Source organism: Phaenicophaeus curvirostris, unplaced genomic scaffold, assembly GCF_032191515.1.
Source record: "Phaenicophaeus curvirostris isolate KB17595 unplaced genomic scaffold, BPBGC_Pcur_1.0 scaffold_453, whole genome shotgun sequence".
Classification (NCBI taxonomy): domain Eukaryota; kingdom Metazoa; phylum Chordata; class Aves; order Cuculiformes; family Cuculidae; genus Phaenicophaeus; species Phaenicophaeus curvirostris.
Genome location: NW_027207034.1, coordinates 26,626 through 51,115, shown reverse-complemented (window position 1 = coordinate 51,115; position 24,490 = coordinate 26,626). Strand labels below are relative to the sequence as shown.

Genomic DNA, 24,490 nt, shown 5'->3' with positions numbered 1-24,490 from the left:
CCTTTCCCTGCCCCCCCTTTCCCTGGCCCCCCCCCTTTCCCGCAGGCGGCTGGTTCAGCAGGCCGAGGCCTCAGCCCGGCGCTGCCTGGGGGCGGAGCTGGCCCGGCAGCAGGGCCGCCAGCGCCACCGCGACAGGTGAGGGGACAACACCTGAGCCCTGGCCACGCCCCCTGGCCACGCCCCCTCCCCATGCTTTAGAGCCCCCCAGGACCCCTCGAGAGCCCCCCCAGAGCCCTTTAGGCCTTCCAGGACCCCTCTAGGGCCCCCCAGAACCCTTCTAGGGTCCCCCAGGATCCCTCTAGAGCTCCCCAGAGCCCTTTAAGCCTTCCAGGACCCCTCTAGAGCCCCCCCAAGCCCTTTAAGCCTTCCAGAACCCCTCTAGAGCCGCCCAGGATCCCTCTAGAGCTCCCCAGGATCCCTCTATAGCCCCCCTAGAGCACTCTAAGCCTTCCAGGACCCCTCTAGAGCTCCCCAGGATCCCTCTAGAGCCCCCCTAGAGCACTCTAAGCCTTCCAGGACCCCTCTAGAGCCCCCCAGGACCCCTCGAGAGCCCCCTCATAACCCTTTAAGACTTCCAGGACCCCTCTAGAGCCCCCAGAACCCCTCTAGCCCCCCCCTGGATCCCTCTAGAGCCCCCAGGACCCCTCTAGGGCCCCCCGGGATCCCCCTAGAGATCCCCAGGATCCCTTTAAGCCTTCCAGAACCCCTCTAGAGCCCCCAGGACCCCTAGAGAGACCCCCAAGCCCTTTAAGCCTTCCAGAACTCCTCTAGAGCCCCCCAGAACCCTTCTAGGGCCCCCCAGGATCCCTCTAGAGCTCCCCAGGATCCTTTTAAGCCTTTCAGAACCTCTCTAGAGCCCCCCCAGAGCCCTCCAGAGCCCCCCAGGATCCCTCTAGGGCCCCCCAGAACCTCTCTAGAGCCCCCCCGGGCCCCTTAAGCCTTCCAGAACCCCTCTAGAGCCCCCCATGACCCCTCTAGAGCCCCCCAGGACCCCTCTAGAGCTCCCCAGGATCCTTTTAAGCCTTCCAGAACCCCTCTAGAGCCCCCCAGGACCCCTCGAGAGCCCCCTCAGAACCCTTTAAGACTTCCAGGACCCCTCGAGAGCCCCCAGAACCCCTCTAGGGCCCCCCAGGATCCCTCTAGAGCCCCCCTAGAGCACTCTAAGCCTTCCAGGACCCCTCTAGAGCCCCCCAGGACCCCTCGAGAGCCCCCCCAGAGCCCTTTAAGCCTTCCAGGACTCCTCTAGGGCCCCCCAGGACCCCTCTAGGGCCCCCCAGGACCCCTTGAGAGCCCCCCCAGAGCCCTTTAAGCCTTCCAGAACCCATCTAGACCTCCAGGACCCCTCTAGGGCCCCCCAGGACCTCTCGAGAGCCCCCCTAGAGCCCTTTAAGCCTTCCAGAACCCATCTAGAGACCCCAGAACCCCTCTAGGGCCCCCCAGGATCCCTCTAGGGCCCCCCCAGAGCCCTTTAACCCTTCCAGAACCCCTCTAGAGCCTCCCAGAATCCTTCTAGGGCCCCCCAGGATCCCTCTAGAGCTCACCAGAGCCCTTTAAGCCTTCCAGGACCCCTCTACAGCCCCCCAGGACCCCTCTACAGCCCCCCAGGACCTCTCTAGGGCCCCCCAGGACCCCTCTACAGCCCCCAGGACCCCTCTAGGGCCCCCCAGGATCCCTCTATTGCCCCCTAGTACCCCTCGATAGCCCCTCTAGAGCCCTTTAAGCCTTCCAGAACCCCTCTAGAGACCCCCAGGACCCCTCTAGAGCCCCCCAGAGCCCCTCTAGAGCCCCCCAGAGCCCCTCTAGAGCCCCCCAGGCCCCCTGTAGGACCCCCAGGCCCCCTCTAGAGCACCCCCCAGCCCCCCTTTAACGCCTTCGAGGATCCCCCCGAGGGCCGCGTCCCCTCACGCTCTGTGTGTCCCCGTCCCGCCCCCCCAGGCTGGCGGAGGAGCTGGAGCAGCTGCAGCGCCCCCCGAAGGCTGCGCCCCAGTGAGGGTGTCCCCAACGAGCCCTCACGGTCTCTTCCGTGTCCCCACGTCCCCCTGCGTCCCCTCGTTTCTCCCCTGTCCCCCCATATCCCATAGTCCCCCCCGTCCCCCCATATCCCAACGCCCCCCCGCATCCCAAACCCCGTGTCCCCCCGTATCCCGACGTCCCCCACATCCTCCATATCCCCAAATCCCCCTCACGTCCCCCCATTTCCTCAATAAACCTCCCCAACCCCTCCATGACTTCGTGCTGTGGTTTCTCCCCCTTTTTCTTGCTCGCCGCCATTTTGGCTTCGGTGAAGAGAGCGTTTAATTAAGAGATGGAAGCATAAAAGACACTTTGAAAGAGACAAAGAGACAAAGAGCATGAGAGAAATAAAAAACAAAGGGAAAAGTGAGGGTGAGCAAGAGTGAAGGGAGAGAGACAAGAGGAAGAAGGTAAGAAAAGGGAGGAAAATAGGGCAGAAAGAGAGAAAGAACAATACGTAAAGAAGAAAAGAACGGAAAAGAGCAGGAATAAGAGAGGGAAAAGAGATGGAGATAGAAAAAGGAGAAAGAGACAATGAGAGAGAGAGAAAGAGTATGCAGGGAGGGAGAATGAGCGCTCAAGGAACCAAAAGGAGGAGAGTGTGAGAATGAGCTCAAAAAAGAAACAGAAAAGCCTTGTGTGAGAAAGAAAGAGCACAAGGGTGTGAGAAACAAGGGGGCTGGAGAAGAAGAGGAGCGGCTGAGAGAGCTGGAGGGGTTTAGCCTGGAGAAGAGGAGGCTGAGGGGAGACCTCGTTGCTCTTTCCCTGAGAGGAGGTTGTGGAGAGGAGGGAGCTGGGCTCTTCTCCCAAAAACAGGGGACAGGACGAGAGGGAACGGCCTCAAGCTCCACCAGGGGAGGGTCAGGCTGGACAGCAGGAAAAAATTCTTCACAGAAAGGGTCATTGGGCACTGGAGCAGGGAGGGGGTTGAGTCCCCTTCCCTGGAGGGGTTTAAGGCACGGGTGGACGAGGTGCTGAGGGACACGGGTTAATGATTGATGGGAATGGTTGGACTCGATGATCTGGTGGGTCTCTTCCAACCTGGTGATTCTATGATCCCCTCCCTTTCCCGCTCGCCGCCATTTTGATCCCCTCCCCTTCTTCCCGCTCGCCGCCATTTTGATCCCGCCCCTTTTTCCCGCCGTTTTGATCCCGCCCCTTTTTCCCGCCGTTTTGATCCCGCCCCTTTTTCCCGCCGTTTTGATCCCGCCCCTTTTTCCCGCTCGCCGCCATTTTGATCCCTCCCCCTTTCTTCCCGCCGCCATCTTTGAAGCGGGCACCGCCCCCTCCCCCCTTCGGCGGCCATGTTGGTTGCGGGCAAAGCGGAAGTGCGGGGCGCTGCTCCTTCCGGTTCCGGTGGCGGCGGGAGCTGAGGCGGGGGCTGCTCGGCTCCGCGATGGTGCGGGGGGTCCCGGGGGTCGAGGGGCTCCGGGGGCGGGTCCGAGGGAGTCCCTGACGCCCCCTTTTCCTTTCTCCCCCCCAACCCCAGGACAGCGAATTCTCGGACGCGGAGGCGGCGCCGGGCGGCGAGGAGAACGCGCCGGTGTATTGCGTGTGCCGCAAGCCCGACATCAACTGCTTCATGATGTGAGAGGGGGGGTTTGAGGGGGTGTTGGGGGTCCCGAGGGCCTTGGGATGGGGTTGGGGTCGTTAGGGAGGGATTTGAGGGGTCCTGGGTCCCTTGAGGGGGTGTTGAGGGAGATTGAGGGGTTCTGGGGGCGCTGGGCTGGGAGTTAGGGGGGGTCTTGGGTGCCTTGAGGGGGACTGGGGGGTCCTGGGGGCGTTGAGGGGGATTTCGGGGATCTTGATGGGGTATTGGGGGTCCCGAGGGCCTTGGGATGGAGTTGGGGGGGGTCCTGGGGCCGTTAGGGAGGGATTTGAGGGGTCCTGGGTCCCTTGAGGGGGTGTTGAGGGAGATTGAGGGGTTCTGGGGGCGCTGGGCTGGGAGTTAGGGGGGGTCTTGGGTGCCTTGAGGGGGATTGGGGGGTCCTGGGGGCGTTGAGGGGGATTTCGGGGGTCTTGATGTGGTATTGCGGGTCCCGAGGGCCTTGGGATGGAGTTGGGGGGGGTCCTGGGGCCGTTAGGGAGGGATTTGAGGGGTCCTGGGTCCCTTGAGGGGGATTTGAGGGAGATTGAGGGGTCCTGGGGGCGTTGAGGAGGATTGGGGGGGGGTCTTGATGGGGTATTGGGGGTCCCGAGGGCCTTGGGATGGGGTTGGGGTGGGGTTGAGGGGGTCCTGGGGTCGTTAGGGAGGGATTTGAGGGGTCCTGGATCCCTTGAGGGGGTTTTGAGGGAGATTGAGGGGTTCTGGGGGTGTTGGGGTGGGAGTTAAGGGGGGTCTTGGGTGCCTTGAGGGGCATTGGGGGGTCCTGGGGGCGTTGAGGGGGATTTCGGGGGTCTTGATGGGGTATTGGGGGTCCCGAGGGCCTTGGGATGGAGTTGGGGGGGGTCCTGGGGCCGTTAGGGAGGGATTTGAGGGGTCCTGGGTCCCTTGAGGGGGTGTTGAGGGAGATTGAGGGGTTCTGGGGGTGTTGGGGTGGGAGTTAAGGGGGGTCTTGGGTCCCTTGAGGGGGATTTGAGGGGGATTGGGGGCGTTGAGGGGGATTGGGGGGGGTCTTGATGGGGTATTGGGGATCCTGAGGGGTTTGGGGGGGGGTTGGGGGGTTCTGGGGGTGTTGGGGTGGATTTTGAGGGGGATTGGGGGATCGTGGGGGCGCTGGGATGGAGCTTGGGGGATCCTGCGTCCCTCAGGGTTGGATCGGGGGGGGATCCTGAGTTCTTGGGTCCCTCAGGGTGGGATCTAGGGGGGTTCCTGGGTCCCTCAGGGTGGGAATTTGGGGTGTCTGCCCTCAACTGAGGCTGCTCCACCCCTTTTTTTTCCACTCGCAGCGGGTGCGACAATTGCAACGAGTGGTTCCACGGCGACTGCATCAACATCACTGAGAAGATGGCCAAGGCCATTCGGGAGTGGTACTGCAGCCAGTGCCGCGGTGAGTTTGGGGGGCCCCACACCCCTAAATCCGCTTTTTTTGGGGTTCTCAGGCATCTGGGTCCCTTTTTTGGGGGTTCCCGGGTGCCTGGGTCCCTTTTTTGGAGGGTCGTGCATCCCTCAATCCCTTTAGGGGGGTGTTTTCATCACCTGAATCCAATTTTGAGGGGTTCCAGGACACCCAGATCTCATTTTTTAGGGGTTTTGGGTCTTTTTGAGGGGTCTGACTGCCTTTTTTGGAGGAGATTCCACATCCCAGGTTCTCTTTTGGGGAGAGTCTTGGTCACCTGGGTCCCATTTTGGGGGTTCTGGGCTGCTTGGGTCTCATTTTGGGGGTGCTGGGTCCCCTTTTTGAGGCTCACACCTCTAGATCCCTTTTTGGGGGGGCTCTGGGGCACCCGGGCCCCTTTCTGGGGGGCTCTGGGTCTCATTTTGGGGGGTCCTGGTTCCCTTTTTGAGGGGTTGGATCCCTTTTGAGGGATTTGGGTCCCTTTTTTAGGGGTCCCACCCCCCTGAGTTCCCTTTTTGGGGGTCTAGATCCCTTTTGGGGGGGCTCTGGGGCACCTAAATCTCTTCCTGGGGGGCTCTGGGTCTCATTTTGAGGGTGCTGGTTCCATTTTTGAGGGATTGGGCCCCCTTTTGAGGGGTTTGGGTCCCTTTTTTAGGGGTCCCACCCCCCCGAGTTCCCTTTTTTGGGGGTCTAGATCCCTTTTTGGGGGGCTCTGGGGCCCCCGGGTCTGTTTTTTGGGGGGCTCCTGACCCCCTTTTCCCCCCCCCAGAGAAGGATCCCACGCTCGAGATCCGTTACCGGCACAAGAAGTGGCGCGAGAAGGAGCACGAGGGCACCAAGACGCAGGAGCTGGCGCTGGATCAGGGCCGCGCGGCCAAGGTGGGACCCAAAATCCCCTTCAATCACCCCAAAATCTCCCTGAACCCCAAATCTCCGGACCCCTGGGGACCCCCTTTACTCCTGGGACCCCCAAATTCCTGTCCCCCCCGACTCCCCGCGTCTCTCTGGGTTCCCCGTATCAAACCTTTGCCTCGCGCGTGAGACACAGAAGTCGTTTTAAGACCCCAAAATCCTTCTGAATCCCCCCCGAATCCTTCTGAATCCCCCCCAAATCCTTCTGAATCCCCCTCAAATCCTTCTAAATCACCCCAAAACCCCTTTATCTGAACCCCTGGCTCCCCCCTGACCCCCTGAATCCCCCCTCCCAACACCCGGATCCCCCAGATTGAGTCTTTGCCACGTCTGGGAGGGGTAAAAATCACTTTAGGACCCCCGAATCCTTCTGAATCCCCCCCGAATCCTTCTGAATCCCCCCCGAATCCTTCTGAATCCCCCCCGAATCCTTCTGAATCCCCCCCGAATCCTTCTGAATCCCCCCAAATCCTTCTGAATCCCCCCCAAATCCTTCCAAATCACCCCAAAACCCCCTTATCTGAACCTCTGGCTCCCCCCTGACCCCGTGAATCCCCCTTTCCAACCTCAGGATCCCCCAGATTGAGCCTTTGTCACATCTGGAAGGGATTAAAATCACTTTAGGACCCCCAAATCCTTCCGAATCACCCCAAAATCCTTCTGAATCACCCCAAATCCTTCTAAATCACCCCAAAACCCCCTTATCTGAACCTCTGGCTCCCCCCGACCCCCTGAATCCCCCCTCCCAACCCCAGGATCCCCCAGATTGAGTCTTTGCCACGTCTGGGAGGGGTAAAAATCCCTTTAGGACCCCCGAATCCTTCTGAATCCCCCCCGAATCCTTCTGAATCCCCCCAAAACCCCTTTATCTGAACCCCTGGCTCCCCGCTGACCCCCTGAATCCCCCCTCCCAACCTCAGGATCCCCCAGATTGAGTCTTTGCCACGTCTGGGAGGGGTGAAAATCACTTTAGGACCACCAAATCCTTCCGAATCACCCCAAGATCCTTCTAAATCCCCCCCAAATCTTTCTAAGTCACCCCAAAACCCCCTCATCTGAACCCCTGAATCCCCCCTCCCAACCCCAGGATCCTCCAGATTGAGTCTTTGCCACATCTGGGAGGGGTGAAAATCACTTTAGGACCCCCGAATCCTTCTGAATCCCCCCCAAATCCTTCTGAATCCCCCCAAATCCTTCTGAATCCCCCCCAAATCCTTCCAAATCACCCCAAAACCCCCTTATCTGAACCTCTGGCTCCCCCCGACCCCGTGAATCCCCCTTTCCAACTTCAGAATCCCCCAGATTGAGCCTTTGTCACATCTGGAAGGGATTAAAATCACTTTAGGACCCCAAAATCCTTCCGAATCACCCCAAAATCCTTCCAGATCACCCTAAAATCCTTCCAAATCACCCCAAAACCCCCTTATCTGAACCCCTGGCTCCCCCCTGACCCCCTGAATCCCCCCTCCCAACCTCAGGATCCCCCAGATTGAGTCTTTGCCACGTCTGGGAGGGGTAAAAATCACTTTAGGACCCCCAAATCCTTCTGAATCCCCCCCAAATCCTTCTGAATCCCCCCAAAACCCCTTTATCTGAACCTCTGGCTCCCCCCTGACCCCCTGAATCCCTCCTCCCAACCTCAGGATCCCCCAGATTGAGTCTTTGCCACGTCTGGGAGGGGTAAAAATCACTTTAGGACCCCCGAATCCTTCTGAATCCCCCCCAAATCCTTCTGAATCACCCCAAATCCTTCTAAATCACCCCAAAACCCCTTTATCTGAACCCCTGGCTCCCCCCTGACCCCCTGAATCCCCCCTCCCAACACCCGGATCCCCCAGATTGAGTCTTTGCCACGTCTGGGAGGGGTAAAAATCCCTTTAGGACCCCCGAATCCTTCTGAATCCCCCCCAAATCCTTCTGAATCCCCCCCAAATCCTTCTGAATCCCCCCCAAATCCTTCTGAATCCCCCCCAAACCCCTTTATCTGAACCTTTGGCTCCCCCCTGACCCCCTGAATCCGCCCTCCCAACCCCAGGATCCCCCAGATTGAGTCTTTGCCACATCTGGAAGGGGTAAAAATCACTTTAGGACCCCCGAATCCTTCTGAATCCCCCCCGAATCCTTCCGAATCCCCCCCAAATCCTTCCGAATCCCCCCCAAATCCTTCTAAACCCCCCCAAATCCCCCTGACCCCCCCTTTTCCTCGCAGATCAAGCGCTCGGCGCGCATGTGCGGGGAGTGCGAGGCCTGCCGGCGCCCCGAGGACTGCGGCCAGTGCGACTTCTGCCGCGACATGAAGAAATTCGGGGGCCCCAACAAGATCCGCCAGAAGTGCCGCCTGCGGCAGTGCCAGCTCCGCGCCCGCGTGAGTCCCCGGGGCCCCTCGCGTGTTCTTAGCGTGTTCTTAGCGTGTTCTTAGCGTGTTCTTAGCGTGTCCTGGGCCTCGCTGACGTGTTTTTTCCTCCTTTTAGGAGTCCTACAAGTACTTCCCCGCCGCGGTGAGTGTCCACGCGCTGGGGGCCCTCGGTGGGGGGTGAGGTGGGGTCCCCAGGCCCCTTTTTAGGGGGTCCCCATGTCCCTTTGTCCCTTGAGTCCCTTTCTGGGGGGCTCCCCGTCTCCCTTGACTCCCCCCCGGGTCCCTTTTTGGGGGGTCCCTTTATTCCTTGGGTTTATTTTTGGGGCTCCCCGGGTCCCTCTGTCCCCTGGGTCCCTTTTTGGGGGGGTCCCCGTGTCCCGTTGTCCCTTGACTCCATTTTTGGGGGGTCCCTTTGTCCCTTGTCTCCATTTGTGGGGTTCCCTGCGTCCATTTTTGGGGGTCCCCTGCCCCGTCATGTCCCTTTTTGGGGGGGTCCCCATATCCCTTAGCCCCCCCGAGTCTCTTTTTGCGGGATCCCTGTGTCCCCAAGGTCCCTTTTTGGGGGGGTCCCTGCGTTCCCTGCCCCCCAAATCCAATTTTTGGGGTCCTGATGTCCCTTTCCCCTCCCCGCGAGTCCATTTTTGGGGGTCCCCATGTCCGTTGCCCCCCCCCGAGTCCCTTTTTGGGGGGCTCCCCATGTCCTTTAGGCCCTGAGGGTCGTTTTTAGGGGGTTCTCGGGGTCCATTTCTTGGGGGGGTTCCCAATTTTGGGAGCGGGGTTGGGGCGGGGGGGGTCCCCAAAACTCGAATTTGTGTTGTTGGGGGGTGCTGGGGGGGGGGTTCCCTGTGTGCCCTCGGGGTGCTGACCCCCCCCCAGCTGGCGCGGGGGCGCGAGGGGGACGTGGAGCAGCTGGGGGCGGCGGGGCCCCCCGAGAACCTCTCGGACGAGGAGCTGCCGCTCGATCCCCGGCTCTACCAGGAGCTCTGCGCCGGCGCCTTCGACGACCACGGCCTGGTGAGTGCCCCCCCCGAAAACCCGCCGGGGGGACCCCCCGATCCGCACACGGAACCCCCTGAGCCCCAAAACGGGGACGGATCCCGCTCCGGGAACCCCGAATCCGCACACGGACCCACCCCGGGCCCAAAAACAGAGCTAAATCCCGCTCTGGGAACCCTAAATCTGGTTCCAGGAACCCCGAATCCACAGATGGAACCCCCCGGGGCCCAAAAACAGGGACAGATCCCGCTCCGGGAACCCCAAATCCACAGATGGAACCCCCCAGGCCCAGGAACAGAGCTAAATCCTGCTCTGGGAACCCCAAATCCTCCTCCGGGAACCCCAAATCCACAGACGGACCCCCCCCGAGCCCAAAAATAGAGCTAAATTCTGCTCTGGGAACCCCAAATCTTATTTCTGGGACCCCAAATTCTTCTCCTGGGACCGTCTGAGCCAAGAACTGGGCCAGATCCTGCTCTGGGAACCCCAAATCCTTCTCCGGGAACCCCAAATCCACAGACGGACCCCCCCGAGCCCAGAAACAGAGCTAGATCCTGCTCTGGGAACCCCAAATCCTGCTCTGGGAACCCCAAATCCACAGATGGACCCCCCCGGGCCCAGAAACAGAGCCAAATCCTGCTCTGGGAACTCCAAATCCCCCTTCAGGAACCCCGAATCCACAGGCGGACCCCCCCCGAGCCCAAAAACGGGGCCAAATCCTGCTCTGGGAACCCCAAATCCTCCTCTGGGGCCCCCAAATCCACAGACGGACCCCCCCGAGGCCAGAAACAGAGCTAAATCCCGCTCTGGGAACCCCAAATCCGCACACGGACCCCACCCCGGGCCCAGAAACGGGGCCAAATCTTGCTCTGGGACCCCCAAATCCTGCTCCTGGGACCCCCTGAGCCTAAACTAGGGCCAAATCGTGCTCTGGGAACCCTAAATCCTGCTCTGGGACCCCCAAATCCTGCTCCTGGGACCCCCTGAGCCAAGAACAGGGCCAGATCCTGCTCTGGGAACCCCAAATCCACAAATGGACCCCCCCCCCGGGCCCAAAACCAGAGCTAAATCCTGCTCTGGGAACCCCAAATTCCTCTCTGGGAACCCTAAATCCACAGATGGACCCCCCCGAGCCCAAAAATAGAGCTAAATTCCGCTCTGGGACCCCGAATTCCTGCTCTGGGAACCCCAAATCCACAAATGGACCCCCCCCCCGGGCCCAAAACCAGAGCTAAATCCTGCTCTGGGAACCCCAGATTCCTCTCTGGGAACCCTAAATCCACAGATGGACCCCCCCCGAGCCCAAAAACAGAGCTAAATTCCGCTCCGGGAACCCCGATTCCTTCTCCGGGAACCCCAAATCCTGCTCCTGGAACCCCCTGAGCCAAGAACAGGGCCAAATCCTGCTCTGGGAACCCCAAATCCTGCTCCGGGAACCCCAAATCCACAGACGGACCCCCCCCGAGCCCAGAATCAGAGCTAAATCCTGCTCTGGGAACCCTAATTCCTGCTCCTGGGAACCCCAAATCCTCCTCCGGGAACCCCAAATCCACAGGCGGACCCCCCCCGAGCCCAAAAATAGAGCTAAATTCTGCTCTGGGAACCCCAAATCTTATTTCTGGGACCCCAAATTCTTCTCCTGGGACCGTCTGAGCCAAGAACTGGGCCAGATCCTGCTCTGGGAACCCCAAATCCTGCTCCGGGAACCCCAAATCCACAGATAGACCCCCCCGAGCCCAAAATCAGAGCTAAATCCTGCTCTGGGAACCCCAAATCCTGCTCCGGGGACCCCAAATCCACAGATAGACCCCCCCAAGCCCAAAATGAGAGCTAAATCCTGCTCCGGGACCCCCAATTCCTGCTCCTGGGACCCTAAATCCCGCTCCGGGAACCCCAAATCCACAGATAGACCCCCCCCCCGAGTCCAAAATCAGAGCTAAATCCTGCTCCGGGACCCCCAAATCCTGCTCCGGGAACCCCGAATCCACAGCCGTTCCCCCCTGAGCCCCAAAACGGGGCCAAATCCTGCTCTGGGAACCCCAAATCTTATTTCTGGGACCCCAAATCCTTCTCTTGGGACCCCCTGAGCCAAAACCAGGGTCAAATCCTGCTCTGCGACCCCCAAATCTCACTTCTGGGACCCCCAAATCCGCAGCGGGACCCCCCCCGCCCCCGAAAACCAGAACCAAATCCTGCTCCTGGGTCCCCCCTGAGCCCCCAAATATTTCAAATCCCGCTCTGGGACCCCCAAATCCTCCTCTTGGGACCCCAAATCCACAGCCAGACCCTCCCGGAGCCCAACCCCCCCCCCTCAGGATACCAAATTCTCCTCAAATCCCGTCCCCGTGCCTCGAATTCCGCCTCGGGGAGCCCCAAAATTCCATTATTTGTCCCCAAATCCACTCGGAACGGGCCCAACGCCCCCCCGGGGCGTGTTTTTAGCCCCCGACACGCGTGTTTTTTGCGTGTCGAGGGATGTTTTTGGGGTCAGGGTGTGTTTTTTGCAGGCCGGGGTGGGTTTTTGAGGGGCCGAGGCGTGGTTTTTGGGGGGCCGGGGTGGGTTTTTGGGGGCTGGGGTGGGTTTTTGCGTGTCGCTGACGTGCTGAGGCGTGTCCTTGGCGTGTCCTTGGCGTGTGGCGGCGTGTGGCGGGCTCAGCCGTGGCTCAGCGACCCCGAGGACGCCCCCTTCCTCGACCCGGCCCTGCGCAAACGAGCCGTCAAGGTCAAGCACGTCAAGCGGCGCGAGAAGAAGTCGGATAAAAAGGTACTGGGGGGGACTGGGAGGCACTGGGAGGGCTACTGGGAGCTGTGGGGGGCACTGGGAGGGCTACTGGGGGTTGTGGTGGGTACTGGGAGGGCTACTGGGGGGCACTGGGAGGGCTACTGGGAGCTGTGGGGGGCACTGGGAGGGCTACTGGGAGTTGTGGGGGGCACTGGGAGGCACTGGGGGGCACTGGGAGGGTTGCTGGGGGCACTGGGGGGCACTGGGAGGGCTACTGGGAGCTCTGGGGGGCACTGGGGGGCGCTGGGAGGGCTACTGGGAGCTGGATTGGGCACTGGGAGGGCTACCGGGGGTTGTGGTGGGTACTGGGAGGGCTACTGGGGGGCACTGGGAGGGCTACTGGGAGCTGTGGGGGGCACTGGGAGGGCTACTGGGGGCTCTAATGGGTACTGGGAGGGTTACTGGGAGCTGTGGTGGGCACTGGGAGGCACTGGGGGGCACTGGGAGGGCTACTGGGAGCTGTGGGGGGCACTGGGAGGGCTACTGGGAGCTGGATTGGGCACTGGGAGGGCTACTGGGGGGCACTGGGAGGGCTACTGGGAGCTGTGGGGGGCACTGGGAGGGCTACTGGGAGCTGTGGGGGGCACTGGGAGGGCTACTGAGAGGCACTGGTGGGCTACTGGGAGCTGTGGTGGGCACTGGGAGGGCTACTGGGAGCTGTGGTGGGTACTGGGAGGGCTACTGGGGGGCACTGGGAGGGCTACTGGGAGCTGGATTGGGCACTGGGGGGCACTGGGAGCTGTGGGGGGCGCTGGGAGGGCTACTGGGAGTTGTGGGGGCACTGGGAGGGCTACTGGGAGCTGTGGGGGGCACTGGGAGGGCTACTGGGGGGCACTGGGAGGGCTACTGGGAGCTGTGGGGGGCACTGGGAGGGCTACTGGGAGCTGGATTGGGCACTGGGAGGCACTGGTGGGCACTGGGAGGGCTACTGGGAGCTGTGGGGGGCACTGGGAAGCACTGGGAGGCTACTGGGAGCTGTGGTGGGTACTGGGAGGGCTACTGAGAGGCACTGGTGGGCTACTGGGAGCTGTGGGGGGCACTGGGAGGGCTACTGGGAGCTCTGGTGGGCTACTGGGAGGCACTGGTGGGCTACTGGGAACTGTGTTGGGTACTGGGGATGCTACTGGGAGGCACTGGGAGGGCTACTGGGAGCTGTGGGGGGCACTGGGAGGCACTGGGGGAGTCCCTGGGGGTTGTGGGGGGGTCCCATGTCCCCGTTACTGGTGTTGTTGGTGTCACTGGTGTCCCTGGGGTCGGTTACTGGTGTCACTGGTGTTACTGGTGTGACTGGTCAGAAGGAGGAGCGGCTGTGGGGGCTCCGGGAGCGAAGCTGGGGGGGCGGGGGGGTTCCCGGTGCCCGTTCCTGGTGTCACTGGGGTCACTGGTGTCCCTGGGGTGGGTCACTGGTGTCACTGGTGTCACTGGTGTGGGTAACTGGTGTTACTGGTGTGACTGGTCAGAAGGAGGAGCGGCTGTGGGGGCTCCGGGAGCGAAGCTGGGGGGCCGGGGGGGTTCCCGGTGCCCATTCCCGGTGTCACTGGGGTCACTGGTGTCCCTGGGGTGGGTCACTGGTGTCACTGGTGTCACTGGTGTGGGTAACTGGTGTTACTGGTGTGACTGGTCAGAAGGAGGAGCGGCTGTGGGGGCTCCGGGAGCGAAGCTGGGGGGCCGGGGGGGTTCCCGGTGCCCATTCCCGGTGTCACTGGGGTCACTGGTGTCCCTGGGGTGGGTCACTGGTGTCACTGGTGTCACTGGTGTGGGTAACTGGTGTTACTGGTGTGACTGGTCAGAAGGAGGAGCGGCTGTGGGGGCTCCGGGAGCGAAGCTGGGGGGCCGGGGGGGTTCCCAGTGCCCGTTCCCGGTGTCACTGGGGTCACTGGTGTCCCTGGGGTGGGTCACTGGTGTCACTGGTGTGGCTAACTGGTGTGACTGGTCAGAAGGAGGAGCGGCTGCGGCGGCACCGGCAGCGCCCGCGGCACCGGGAGCGAAGCCGCCACGCCGAGCGCTGCGACGCCCGCGACCCCGGGGGCCTCGGCCAGTGCCTGGGCCCCGGCTGCACCCGCCCCGCCAGGGCCCCCTCCAAGTACTGCAGCGAGGCCTGCGGCGTCAAGCTGGCTGCCAAGTGAGTACAAACCAGTACAAACCAGTACAAACCAGTATAGACCGGTAGAAACCAGTATGGAGTAAGGTAAAGTGCAGTAAAGTCACAAGAGGCCTCAGTCACTCAGGTCCTGGAAGGGAGGGGGGGGTGTCCGGCTGGTTGCTGAGTGAATACGGACCAGTATGGACCAGTAGAAACCAGTATGGACCCAGTGCTTGTGACCCCAAGAGCCTGGGTTGATGGGATCCCACCTCGGGTGATCCCAAGGTGGATCCCGCACCCGATCCTGAGGTTCTGGGTTGATGGGATCCCACCTCAGATGATCCCAAGGTGGATCCCACACCCATTCCCTTCGATCCTGAGGTTCTGGGTTGATGGGATCCCACCTCAGATGATCCCAGGTGGATCCCACACCCAATCCTGAGGTTCTGGGTTGATGGGATCCCACCTCAGATCATCCCAGGGTGGATCCCACACCCATTCCCTTCAATCCTGAGGTTCTGGGTTGATGAGATCCCCCCCTAGATGATCCGAAGTGGATCCCACACCCAGATCCTGAGGTTCTGGGTTGATGGGATCCCCCCCCGGGCTGCTCCGAGGGTGACCTGATCCCCCTCCCCGTTCCCGCAGCCGGATCTACGAGATCCTCCCGCAGCGGATCCAGCAGTGGCAGCAGAGCCCGTGTGTGGCCGAGGAGCACGGCAAGCGGCTCCTGGAGCGGATCCGGCGCGAGCAGCACCAGGCGCGCCTGCGGCTGCAGGAGATGGAGCGGCGCTTCCACGAGCTCGAGGCCCTCATCGCCCGCGCCAAGGGCCACCCGCCCCGCGAGGACGAGGAGGTCGGACCCCCGATTCCTCTGGGATCCCCCCCTGGTTGTTTTGATCCCCCCCAGATCCCTGGATCCCCTCCCAGACACCTTGAACCCTACCTGGATCCACTCCCGAGTCCCATCAATCCCCCTGGACCCCCCCCGGATCCCCCCTGGATCCCCCCCTCGTTGCTGGGACCCCCCATGGTTGCTTTGATCCCCCCCCCAGATCCCTGGATCCCCTCCCAGACACCTTGAACCCTACCTGGATCCACTCCCGAGTCCCATCAATCCCCCTGGACCCCCCCCGGATCCCCCCTGGATCCCCCCCTCGTTGCTGGGACCCCCCATGGTTGCTTTGATCCCCCCCCCAGATCCCTGGATCCCTTCCCAGACACCTTGTACCCTCCCTGGATCCCCCCCCAAGTCCCATAGACCCCCCTGGATCCCCCCCTGGTTACTTTGATCCCCCCCCCAGATCCCTGGATCCCTTCCCAGACACCTTGAACCCTACCTGGATCCCCCCACCAAGTCCCACAGACCCCCCCTAGATCCCCCCTGGTTACTTTGATCCCCCCCCAGATCCCTGGATCCCCTCCCAGACACCTTGAACCCTACCTGGATCCACCCCCCAAGTCCCATCGACCCCCCCTGGATCCCAGGATCCTCCCTGGATCCCCCCCCAGATCCCTGGATCCCCCCCTAGACTCTTGGATCCCCCCTGGATCCTCCCTAGACAGCTTGATCCCCCCCCCAGATGCCTTGATCCCCCTCTGGATCCCTCCCAGATGCCTTGATCCCCCCCTGGATCCCTTCCAGATGCCTTGATCCCCCTCTGGATCCCTCCCAGATGCCTTGATCCCCCCCTGGATCCCTCCCAGATGCCTTGATCCCCCCCTGGATCCCTCCCAGATGCCTTGATCCCCCCCTGGATCCCTCCCAGATGCCTTGTTCCCGCTCTGGATCCCTTCCAGATGCCTTAATCCCCCTCTGGATCCCTCTCAGAAGCCTTGATCCCCCCCTGGATCCTTCCCAGATGCCTTAATCCCCCCCTGGATCCCTCCCAGATGCCTTGATCCCCCCCTGGATCCCTCCCAGATGCCTTGATCCCCCACTGGATCCCTCCCAGATGCCTCGATCCCCCCCTGGATCCCTCCCAGATGCCTCGATCCCCCCCTGGATCCCTCCCAGAAGCCTTGATCCCCCTCTGGATCCCTCCCAGAAGCCTCGATCCCCCTCTGGATCCTTCCCAGATGCCTTAATCCCCCACTGGATCCCTCCCAGATGCTTTGATCCCCCACTGGATCCCTCCCAGATGCCTTAATCCCCCCCTGGATCCCTTCCAGATGCCTTGATCCCCCCCTGGATCCCCCCCAGCTGCCTTGATCCCCCCCTGGATCCCTCCCAGATGCCTTAATCCCCACCAAGATCCCTCCCAGAAGCCTTGATTCCCCTCTCGATCCCTCCCAGATGCCTTGATCCCCCTCTGGATCCCTCCCAGATGCCTTGATCCCCCTCTGGATCCCTCCCAGATGCCTTAATCCCCCCCTGGATCCCTCCCAGATGCCTTGATCCCCCTCTGGATCCCTCCCAGATGCCTTGATCCCCTTCTCGATCCCTCCCAGATGCCATAATCCCCCCCTGGATCCCTCCCAGAAGCCTTAATCCCCCTCTGGATCCCTCCCAGAAGCCTTGATCCCCCTCTGGATCCCTCCCAGAAGCCTTGATCCCCCTCTGGATCCCTCCCAGAAGCCTTGATCCCCCTCTGGATCCCTCCCAGAAGCCTTGATCCCCCCCTGGATCCCTCCCAGATGCCTTAATCCCCCCCTGGATCCCTCCCAGATGCCTTTTTCCCCCCCTGGATCCATCCCAGATGCCTTAATCCCCCCCTGGATCCCCCCCAGATGCCTTGATCCCCCCGATCCCCCTGATCCTCTGGGATCCCCCCTTGATCCCCTAAATCCCCGGGGTCCCCCCTGTCCCCGCAGAGCACCGAGGGTGACAACGAGGACACGGAGCTGCAGATTTTCTGCGTCTCGTGCGGCCACCCCATCAACCCCAAGGTCGCCCTGCGCCACATGGAGCGCTGCTACGCCAAGGTACCCCCCGCGGCCCCTGGGGGCACCTATAGGCACCTATAGACACTCCTACAGGCACCCACGAACCCTCAAGGCACCCCTGGAGGAACCCACAGTGCCTATAGGCGCTCCTACAGGCACGCGTGATCCCTATAGACCCTCCTACAGGCACCCACGAACCCTAAAGGCACCCCTGGAGGCGCCCACGGTCCCTATAGGTGCTCCTACAGGCACGCGTGATCCCTATAGACACTCCTACAGGCACCCACGAACCCTAAAGGCACCCCTGGAGGCGCCCACGGTCCCTATAGGTGCTCCTACAGGCACGCGTGATCCCTATAGACACTCCTACAGGCACCCACGAACCCTCAAGGCACCCCTGGAGGCGCCCACGATCCCTATAGGCGCTCCTACAGGCACCTGTGATCCCTATAGACACTCCTACAGGCACCCACGGCTCCTATAGGCACCCTGATGGGCACCCACCATTCCTATAGGTACCCACAGCTCCTATAGGCCCCCCAACGGACACCCACAAGCTACATAGATACCCCTACAGGCACCCACGAACCCTATAGGCCCCTATAGGCACCCCTACAGGCACCCACAGCACCTGTAGGCACTCCTACAGGCACCCATGATCCCTATAGGTCCCTATAGGCACTCCTACAGGCACCCACAAAGCCTACAGGCACCCCTATAGGCACCCAGAGCCCCTCTGGGCTCTCCTACAGGCACCCACAATCCCTATAGGCACCCCTATGGGCACCTGCAGCTCCTATAGGTTTATATGGGCACTCCTGCAGGTGCCACCGGTTCCTATAGGTCCCTATAGGCATTCCTATGGGCACCAACGATCCCTATAGGAGCTGCTACAGACACCCGTGATCCTCATACTCCCCTATAGACCCTCCTACAGGCACTCACAATCCCTATGGGCATCCACAGGCTCTTATAGGCACCCCTACAGGCACCCACAGCACCTATAGATTCTTACAGGCTCCCCTATGGGCCTTGTAGAGGCTCCTAGGGCTCTATAGGGGCTCTATAGGAGCGCCGCAGGGGCTCTGTAGGGGCCATAGGGGCACCCTGGGTGCTATAGGGGCTCCCTGGGCTCTGGGTTTGGGTGTTAGAGGGGCTGTAGGGGCCCTATAGGGGCCCTATAGGGGCTATAGGGGCCCTATAGGAGCCATAGGGGCCGACCCCCCGCTTTTTCCCGCAGTACGAGAGCCAGACGTCCTTCGGCTCCATGTACCCCACGCGCATCGAGGGGTGAGTGACCCCCCAAAAGCCCTGGGTTTACCCCCAAAACCCTGGGACCCCCCCCCACCTGGGACCCCCCCAAACCCTTGGGTGCCCCGAGATGATGAGGGGGGTCCCCAAAACCCCTCTTTTCCCCTCAAAACCCACTTTTTTCCCCTCAAAACCCACTTTTTTCCCCAAGAAAACACCTTCTTCCCCCAAAAACCCCCACTTTTTTCCCTCAAAACTCCCTGTTTTTCAAAAAAAAACCCTTTCTCCCCCCCAAACCCCTCTTTTTTTCCCCCCTCAATCCCTCTTTTCCCCAAAAATCCTTGTGCCCCCCCACCTGGGACCCCCCCAAACCCTTGGGTGCCCCGAGATGATGAGGGGGGTCCCCAAAACCCCTCTTTTCCCCTCAAAACTCCTGGTTTTCACCTCAAAAACCCCCTTTTTTCCCCTCAAAATCCCTCTTTCCCTCCGAAAACCACTTTTTTCTCCCTCCTAAACCCACTTTTTTTCCCCAAAAACCCACTTTTTTCCCCAAAAACCCACTTTTTTTTTCCCAAAAACCCCACTTCTTTCCCCCAAAAACCACTTTTTTCCTCAACAACCCTCTTTTTTCCCTCAAAACTCCGTCTTTTCCCCCCCAAACCCCTCTTTTCCCCCCCAAAAAAACCTTTTTCCTCTCAAAACCCCTTCTTTTCCTCTCAAAACCCCTTCTTTTCCCTCCCAAACCCACTTTTTTCCCAAAAAAAACCCACTTTTTTTCTGCCCCAAACCACCTTTTTTCTCTCAAAATCCCTTTTTTTCCTCCCAAACCCCCTTTTTTCCCTCCCAAAACCCCTTTTTCCCCCCAAAACCACTTTTTTCCCCAAAAATCCCCACTTTTTTCTCTCAAAACTCCGTTTTTCCAAAAAAAACCTTTTTCCCCCCCCAAACTCCTCTTTTTGCCCTCGAAACTCTTGTTCTTCCCCTCAAACCCCTTTTTTCCCCTCAAAATCCCTCTTTCCCTCTCAAAACCCCTTTTTTTCCCTCCCAAAACCACTTTTTTCCCTCCTAAAACCACTTTTTTCCCCAAAAACCCCACTTTTTTCCCCAAAAACCCCACTTTTTTCCCCTCAAAATCCCTCTTTTCCCCTCAAAATCCCTCTTTTCCCCTCAAAATCCCTCTTTTCCCCTCAAAATCCCTCTTTTCCCCTCAAAACCCCATTTTTCCCTCCCCAACCCCCCTTTTTTTCCCAAAAAACCCCACTTTTTTCCCCCAGAAACCACTTTTTTTCCCCTCAAAATCCCTCTTTCCCTCCCAAACCCAGTTTTTTCCCAAAAAAAACCACTTTTTCCCCCCAAAACCCCTTTTTTCCCCTCAAAATCCCTCTTTTCCTCTCAAAACCCCCTTTTTTCCCAAAAAACCCCACTTTTTTCCCCTCAAAACCCCTTTTTTCCCCCCAAACCCCTCTTTTTCCCCAAAAAAAAACCCCTTTTTTCCCCTCAAAATCCCTCTTTCCCTCCCAAAACCCCCTTTTTTCCCTCCCAAAACCCCTTTTTTCCCAAAAAACCCCACTTTTTTCCCCCCAAAACCACTTTGTTCCCCTCAAAACCCCTCTATTCCCTCCCAAAACCCCTTTTTTCCCAAAAAACCCCACTTTTTTCCCCCAAAACCACTTTGTTCCCTCCCAAAACCCCTTTTTTCCCTCCCAAAACCCCTTTTTCCCAAAAAAACCCACTTTTTTCCCCCAAAACCACTTTGTTCCCCTCAAAATCCCTCTATTCCCTCCCAAAACCCCTTTTTTCCCTCCCAAAACCCCTTTTTTCCCAAAAAAACCCATTTTTTTCCCCCCAAAACCACTTTTTTCCCCTCAAAATCCCTCTTTTCCTCTCAAAGCCCTTTTTTCCCTCCCAAAACCCCTTTTTTCCCAAAAACCCCCACTTTTCCCCCCCAAAAAAACCCTTTTTTCCCCTCAAAATCCCTCTTTTCCTCTCAAAACCCCTTGTTTTCCCTCCCAAACCGACTTTTTTCCCCCAAAACCCACTTTTTTTCCCCAAAAAACCCACTTTTTCCCCCCAAAACCCACTTTTCCCCCCCAAACCCCACTTTTTTCCCTCAAAACTCTCTCTTTTCCCCCAAAAAACCCTCTTTTTTCCCTCAAACCCCCCTCTTTTTCCCCAACAAAGGGCCACGCGTCTCTTCTGCGACGTCTACAACCCCCAGAGCAAAACCTACTGCAAGCGCCTGCAGGTCCTGTGCCCCGAGCACTCGCGGGACCCCAAGGTGACAACCCGGGGGACAAAGGGGGGGTGCGGGGGGGGGAGGGGCCAAAGGGGCTGGGGGGGGGGGAGGGAGAGGAGGAGGGGGACGTGGGGCCCCCAGGGGGCTGGAATGGGGGGGCTGGGGGCACTTGGTGTCCCCTGTGGGTGCTCAGTGTCCCCTGTGGGTGCTCGGTGTCCCCTCTGGGTGCTCGGTGTCCCCTCAGGGCCCTGTGGGTGCTCGGTGTCCCCTCTGGGTGCTCGGTGTCCCCTCAGGGCCCTGTGGGTGCTCGGTGTCCCCTCTGGGTGCTCGGTGTCCCCTCAGGGCCCTCTGCGTGCTCGGTGTCCCCTCTGGGTGCTCAGTGTCCCCTCTGAGTGCTCAGTGTCCCCTCTGGGTGCTCGGTGTCCCCTCAGGGCCCTCTGCGTGCTCGGTGTCCCCTCTGGGTGCTCAGTGTCCCCTCAGTGTCCCCTGTGGGTGCTCAGTGTCCCCTGTGGGTGCTCGGTGTCCCCTCAGGGCCCTGTGGGTGCTCGGTGTCCCCTCTGGGTGCTCGGTGTCCCCTCAGGGCCCTCTGCGTGCTCGGTGTCCCCTCTGGGTGCTCAGTGTCCCCTCAGTGTCCCCTGTGGGTGCTCGGTGTCCCCTCAGGGCCCTGTGGGTGCTCGGTGTCCCCTCAGGGCCCTGTGGGTGCTCGGTGTCCCCTCTGGGTGCTCGGTGTCCCCTCAGGGCCCTCTGCGTGCTCGGTGTCCCCTCTGGGTGCTCGGTGTCCCCTCAGTGTCCCCCCTGGGTGCTCGTTGTCCCCTCTGGATGCCCCGTTGTCCCCTCTGGGTGCCCGTTGTCCCCTCTGGATGCCCCGTTGTCCCCCCTGGGTGCTCATTGTCCCCTCTGGATGCCCCGTTGTCCCCTCTGGATGCCCCGTTGTCCCCTCTGGGTGCTCGTTGTCCCCCCTGGATGCCCCGTTGTCCCCCCTGGATGCCCCGTTGTCCCCCCTGGATGCCCCATTGTTCCCCCTGGATGCCCCGTTGTCCCCCCTGGGTGCTCATTGTCCCCCCCGGGTGCTCATTGTCCCCTCTGGATGCCCCGTTGTCCCCTCTGGGTGCTCGTTGTCCCCTCTCAGTGCCCCGTTGTCCCCCCTGGATGCCCCCTTGTCCCCCCTGGATGCCCCCTTGTCCCCCCTGGGTGCCCCGTTGTCCCCCCTGGATGCCCCGTTGTCCCCCCCCGGGTGCCCGTTGTCACCGCCGGGTGCCGGTGGCAGGTCCCCGCGGACGAGGTGTGCGGGTGTCCCCTGGTGCGCGACGTCTTCGAGCTGACGGGCGAGTTCTGCCGCGTCCCCAAGCGCCGCTGCCACCGTCACTACTGCTGGGAGAAGCTGCGCCGCGCCGAGGTCGACCTGGAGCGCGTCCGCGTGGTGCGTCCCCCTCCCCTCGGTGGCCTCGGGGTGGCCCTGGGTGGCCTTGAGGTCCCTCGGGTGGCCTCAGGGGTCCCTCGGATGGTTTCGAGGTCCCTCAGGTGGCCTTCAAGTCCTTCAGGTGGCCTTAGGGGTCCCTCAGGTGGTTTTGAGGTCCCTTGAGTGGCTTTGGGGGTCCTTTGGGTGGCCTTAGGGGCCCCTCAGGTGGTTTTGAGGTCCCTCAGGTGGCCTTAGGGGTCCCTCAGGTGGTTTTGAGGTCCCTTGGGTGGCCTTAGGGGCCCCTCAGGTGGTTTTGAGGTCCCTCAGGTGGCCTTAGGGGTCCCTCAGGTGGTTTTGATGTCCCTCAGGTGGCCTTAGGGGTCCCTCAGGTGGTTTTGAGGTCCCTTGAGTGGCTTTGGGGGTCCTTTGGGTGGCCTTGGGGTCCCTCAGGTGGTTTCGAGGTCCCTCAGGTGGCCTTAGGGGTTCTCTAGGTGGCCTGGTGCTCCCCATGCCCCATCCTGACTGTATCTCTGTCTTATCCCGATGCTCCTCGTCTCCATGATGGATCCTGTTCCTTCTCGTCTTCATCTCCATGATGGATCCTGATCCTCCTCATCTCCACGATGGCTCCTTCTGCTCCTCCTCTTCATCTCCATGATGGATCCTGATGTTCCTCATCTCCGCGATGGCTCCTTCTGCTCCTCCTCTTCATCTCCACGATGGATCCTGATATTCCTCATCTTCATTTCTGTGATGGATCTTGATGCTCTTCATCTCCACGATGGATCCTGATATTCCTCATCTTCATTTCTGTGATGGATCTTGATGCTCTTCATCTCCATGATGGATCCTGATGTTCCTCATCTCCACTATGGCTCCTTCTGCTCCTCCTCTTCATCTCCATGATGGATCCTGATCCTCCTCATCTCCATGATGGCTCCTTCTGCTCCTCCTCTTCATCTCCACGATGGATCTTGATGTTCCTCCTCTTCATTTCTGTGATGGATCTTGATGCTCTTCATCTCCACGATGGATCCTGATGTTCCTCATCTCCACGATGGATCCTTCTGCTCCTCCTCTTCATCTCCATGATGGATCCTGATCCTCCTCATCTCCACGATGGCTCCTTCTGCTCCTCCTCTTCATCTCCACGATGGAACCTGATGCTCCTCATCTTCATTTCTGTGATGGATCCTGATCCTCCTCATCTCCACGATGGAACCTGATGCTCCTCCTCTTCATCTCCACGATGGCTCCTTCTGCTCCTCATCTTCCTTTCCATGATGGATCCTGATCCTCCTCATCTCCATGATGGCTCCTTTTGCTCCTCCTCTTCATCTCCATGATGGATCCTCCTCTTCATCTCCATGATGGCTCCTTCTGCTCCTCCTCTTCATCTCCACAATGGATCCTGATGCTCCTGATCCTCATCTCCATGATGGATCCTGATGTTCCTCATCCCCACGATGGCTCCTTCTGCTCCTGATCTTCATCTCCACGATGGCTCCTGATGTTCCTCATCTCCACGATGGCTCCTGATGCTCCTGATCTTCATCTCCACGATGGATCCTGATGTTCCTCATCTCCACGATGGCTCCTGATCTTCATCTCCGTGATGGATCCTGATGTTCCTCATCTCCGCGGTGGCTCTCGTGGTCCTGGGGCCGCAGTGGTACAAGCTGGACGAGCTCTTCGAGCAGGAGCGCAACGTGCGGGCGGCCATGACCAACCGCGCGGGGCTGCTGGCCCTCATGCTGCATCAAACCATCCAGCACGACCCCCTCACCACCGACCTGCGCACCCCCCCCTGACCCCCCAAAACCCGCGGGGACCCCCCTCACCCCCCCCCACCCCGACTGACCCCCCAAACCTCCCTCACCGCCCCCCAAGAACCCCCCCAGCCCCCCAAGGACAGCGTGACCCCCCCCCCCAGACACCCCCAAACCCCCCCAAGGACCCCCCCAAACCTCCCTCAACACCCCCCCCCCCAAAATTGTTGGGGTCCCCCCCCCCAAAATAAAGTGAGTATTGGAGCATCTATGGGGCTCGGGGGGGAGGGGTTCGGTTCTGGGCCCCCTCCCCACCAGAAGGATGGTGAGGGGTCCCTGAGCAGGTTCTGGGGTCCCCAAGAGGGTTTTGGGGTCCCTGAGATGGTTTTGAGGAGGTTTTGGGGTCCCTGAAAGGGTTTTGGGGTCCCTGAAGGGGTTTGGAGGGGGTTTTGGGGTCCCTGAGAGGGTTTTGAGGGAGTTTCAGGGTCCCTGAGGGGGTTTTGGGGGCCCTGAAGGGGGTTTGAGGTTTTTTCTGGGGTCCCTGAGAGGGTTTTGGGGACCCTGAGGGGGTTTTGAGGGTTTTTTTGGGGTCCCTGAGAGGGTTTTGAGGAGGTTTTGGGGTCCCTGAGGGGGTTTAGAGGGTTTTTTTGGGGTCCCTGAGAGGGTTTTGAGGGAGTTTTGGGGTCCCTGAGGGGGTTTTGGGGTCCCTGAGGGGGTTTTGAGGGAGTTTCGGGGTCCCTAATGGGGTTTTGAGGGAGTTTTGGGGTTCCTGAGAGGGATTTCAGGTCCCTGAGAGGGTTTTGGGGTC

At 60.4% G+C, this 24,490-nt stretch overlaps 1 protein-coding gene across 3 annotated transcripts; it reads left to right on the top strand.

The window, feature by feature from the left end:
* Positions 1-3,337: 3,337 nt before the first annotated feature.
* CXXC1 (CXXC finger protein 1) lies at positions 3,338-23,913 on the top strand. 3 transcript variants are annotated; one of them, XM_069882998.1, is made up of 15 exons: positions 3,338-3,412; positions 3,503-3,600; positions 4,903-5,003; positions 5,782-5,891; positions 8,134-8,289; positions 8,396-8,422; positions 9,157-9,294; positions 11,933-12,040; positions 13,999-14,180; positions 14,790-14,997; positions 16,956-17,066; positions 18,268-18,317; positions 20,460-20,556; positions 21,782-21,934; positions 23,584-23,913. In XM_069882998.1, exons 1-15 carry the CDS (start codon positions 3,410-3,412, stop codon positions 23,722-23,724), a joined length of 1,683 nt encoding a protein of 560 aa, XP_069739099.1. In that variant the 5' UTR covers positions 3,338-3,409; the 3' UTR covers positions 23,725-23,913. The 3 variants fall into 3 exon arrangements, with proteins under 3 accessions (XP_069739099.1, XP_069739101.1, XP_069739098.1); XM_069883000.1 differs by having other exon boundaries at positions 9,259-9,294; positions 13,996-14,180; positions 23,584-23,911; XM_069882997.1 differs by having other exon boundaries at positions 13,996-14,180; positions 23,584-23,909.
* Positions 23,914-24,490: the final 577 nt, after the last annotated feature.

Bases quoted from the DNA above. Each gene is read 5' to 3' on its own strand.
- CXXC1 (XM_069882997.1), top strand. The intron at 8,290-8,395 runs GTGAGTCCCCGG...TCCTCCTTTTAG, and splicing joins AGTGCCAGCTCCGCGCCCGC to GAGTCCTACAAGTACTTCCC. The intron at 14,181-14,789 runs GTGAGTACAAAC...CCGTTCCCGCAG, and splicing joins GGCGTCAAGCTGGCTGCCAA to CCGGATCTACGAGATCCTCC.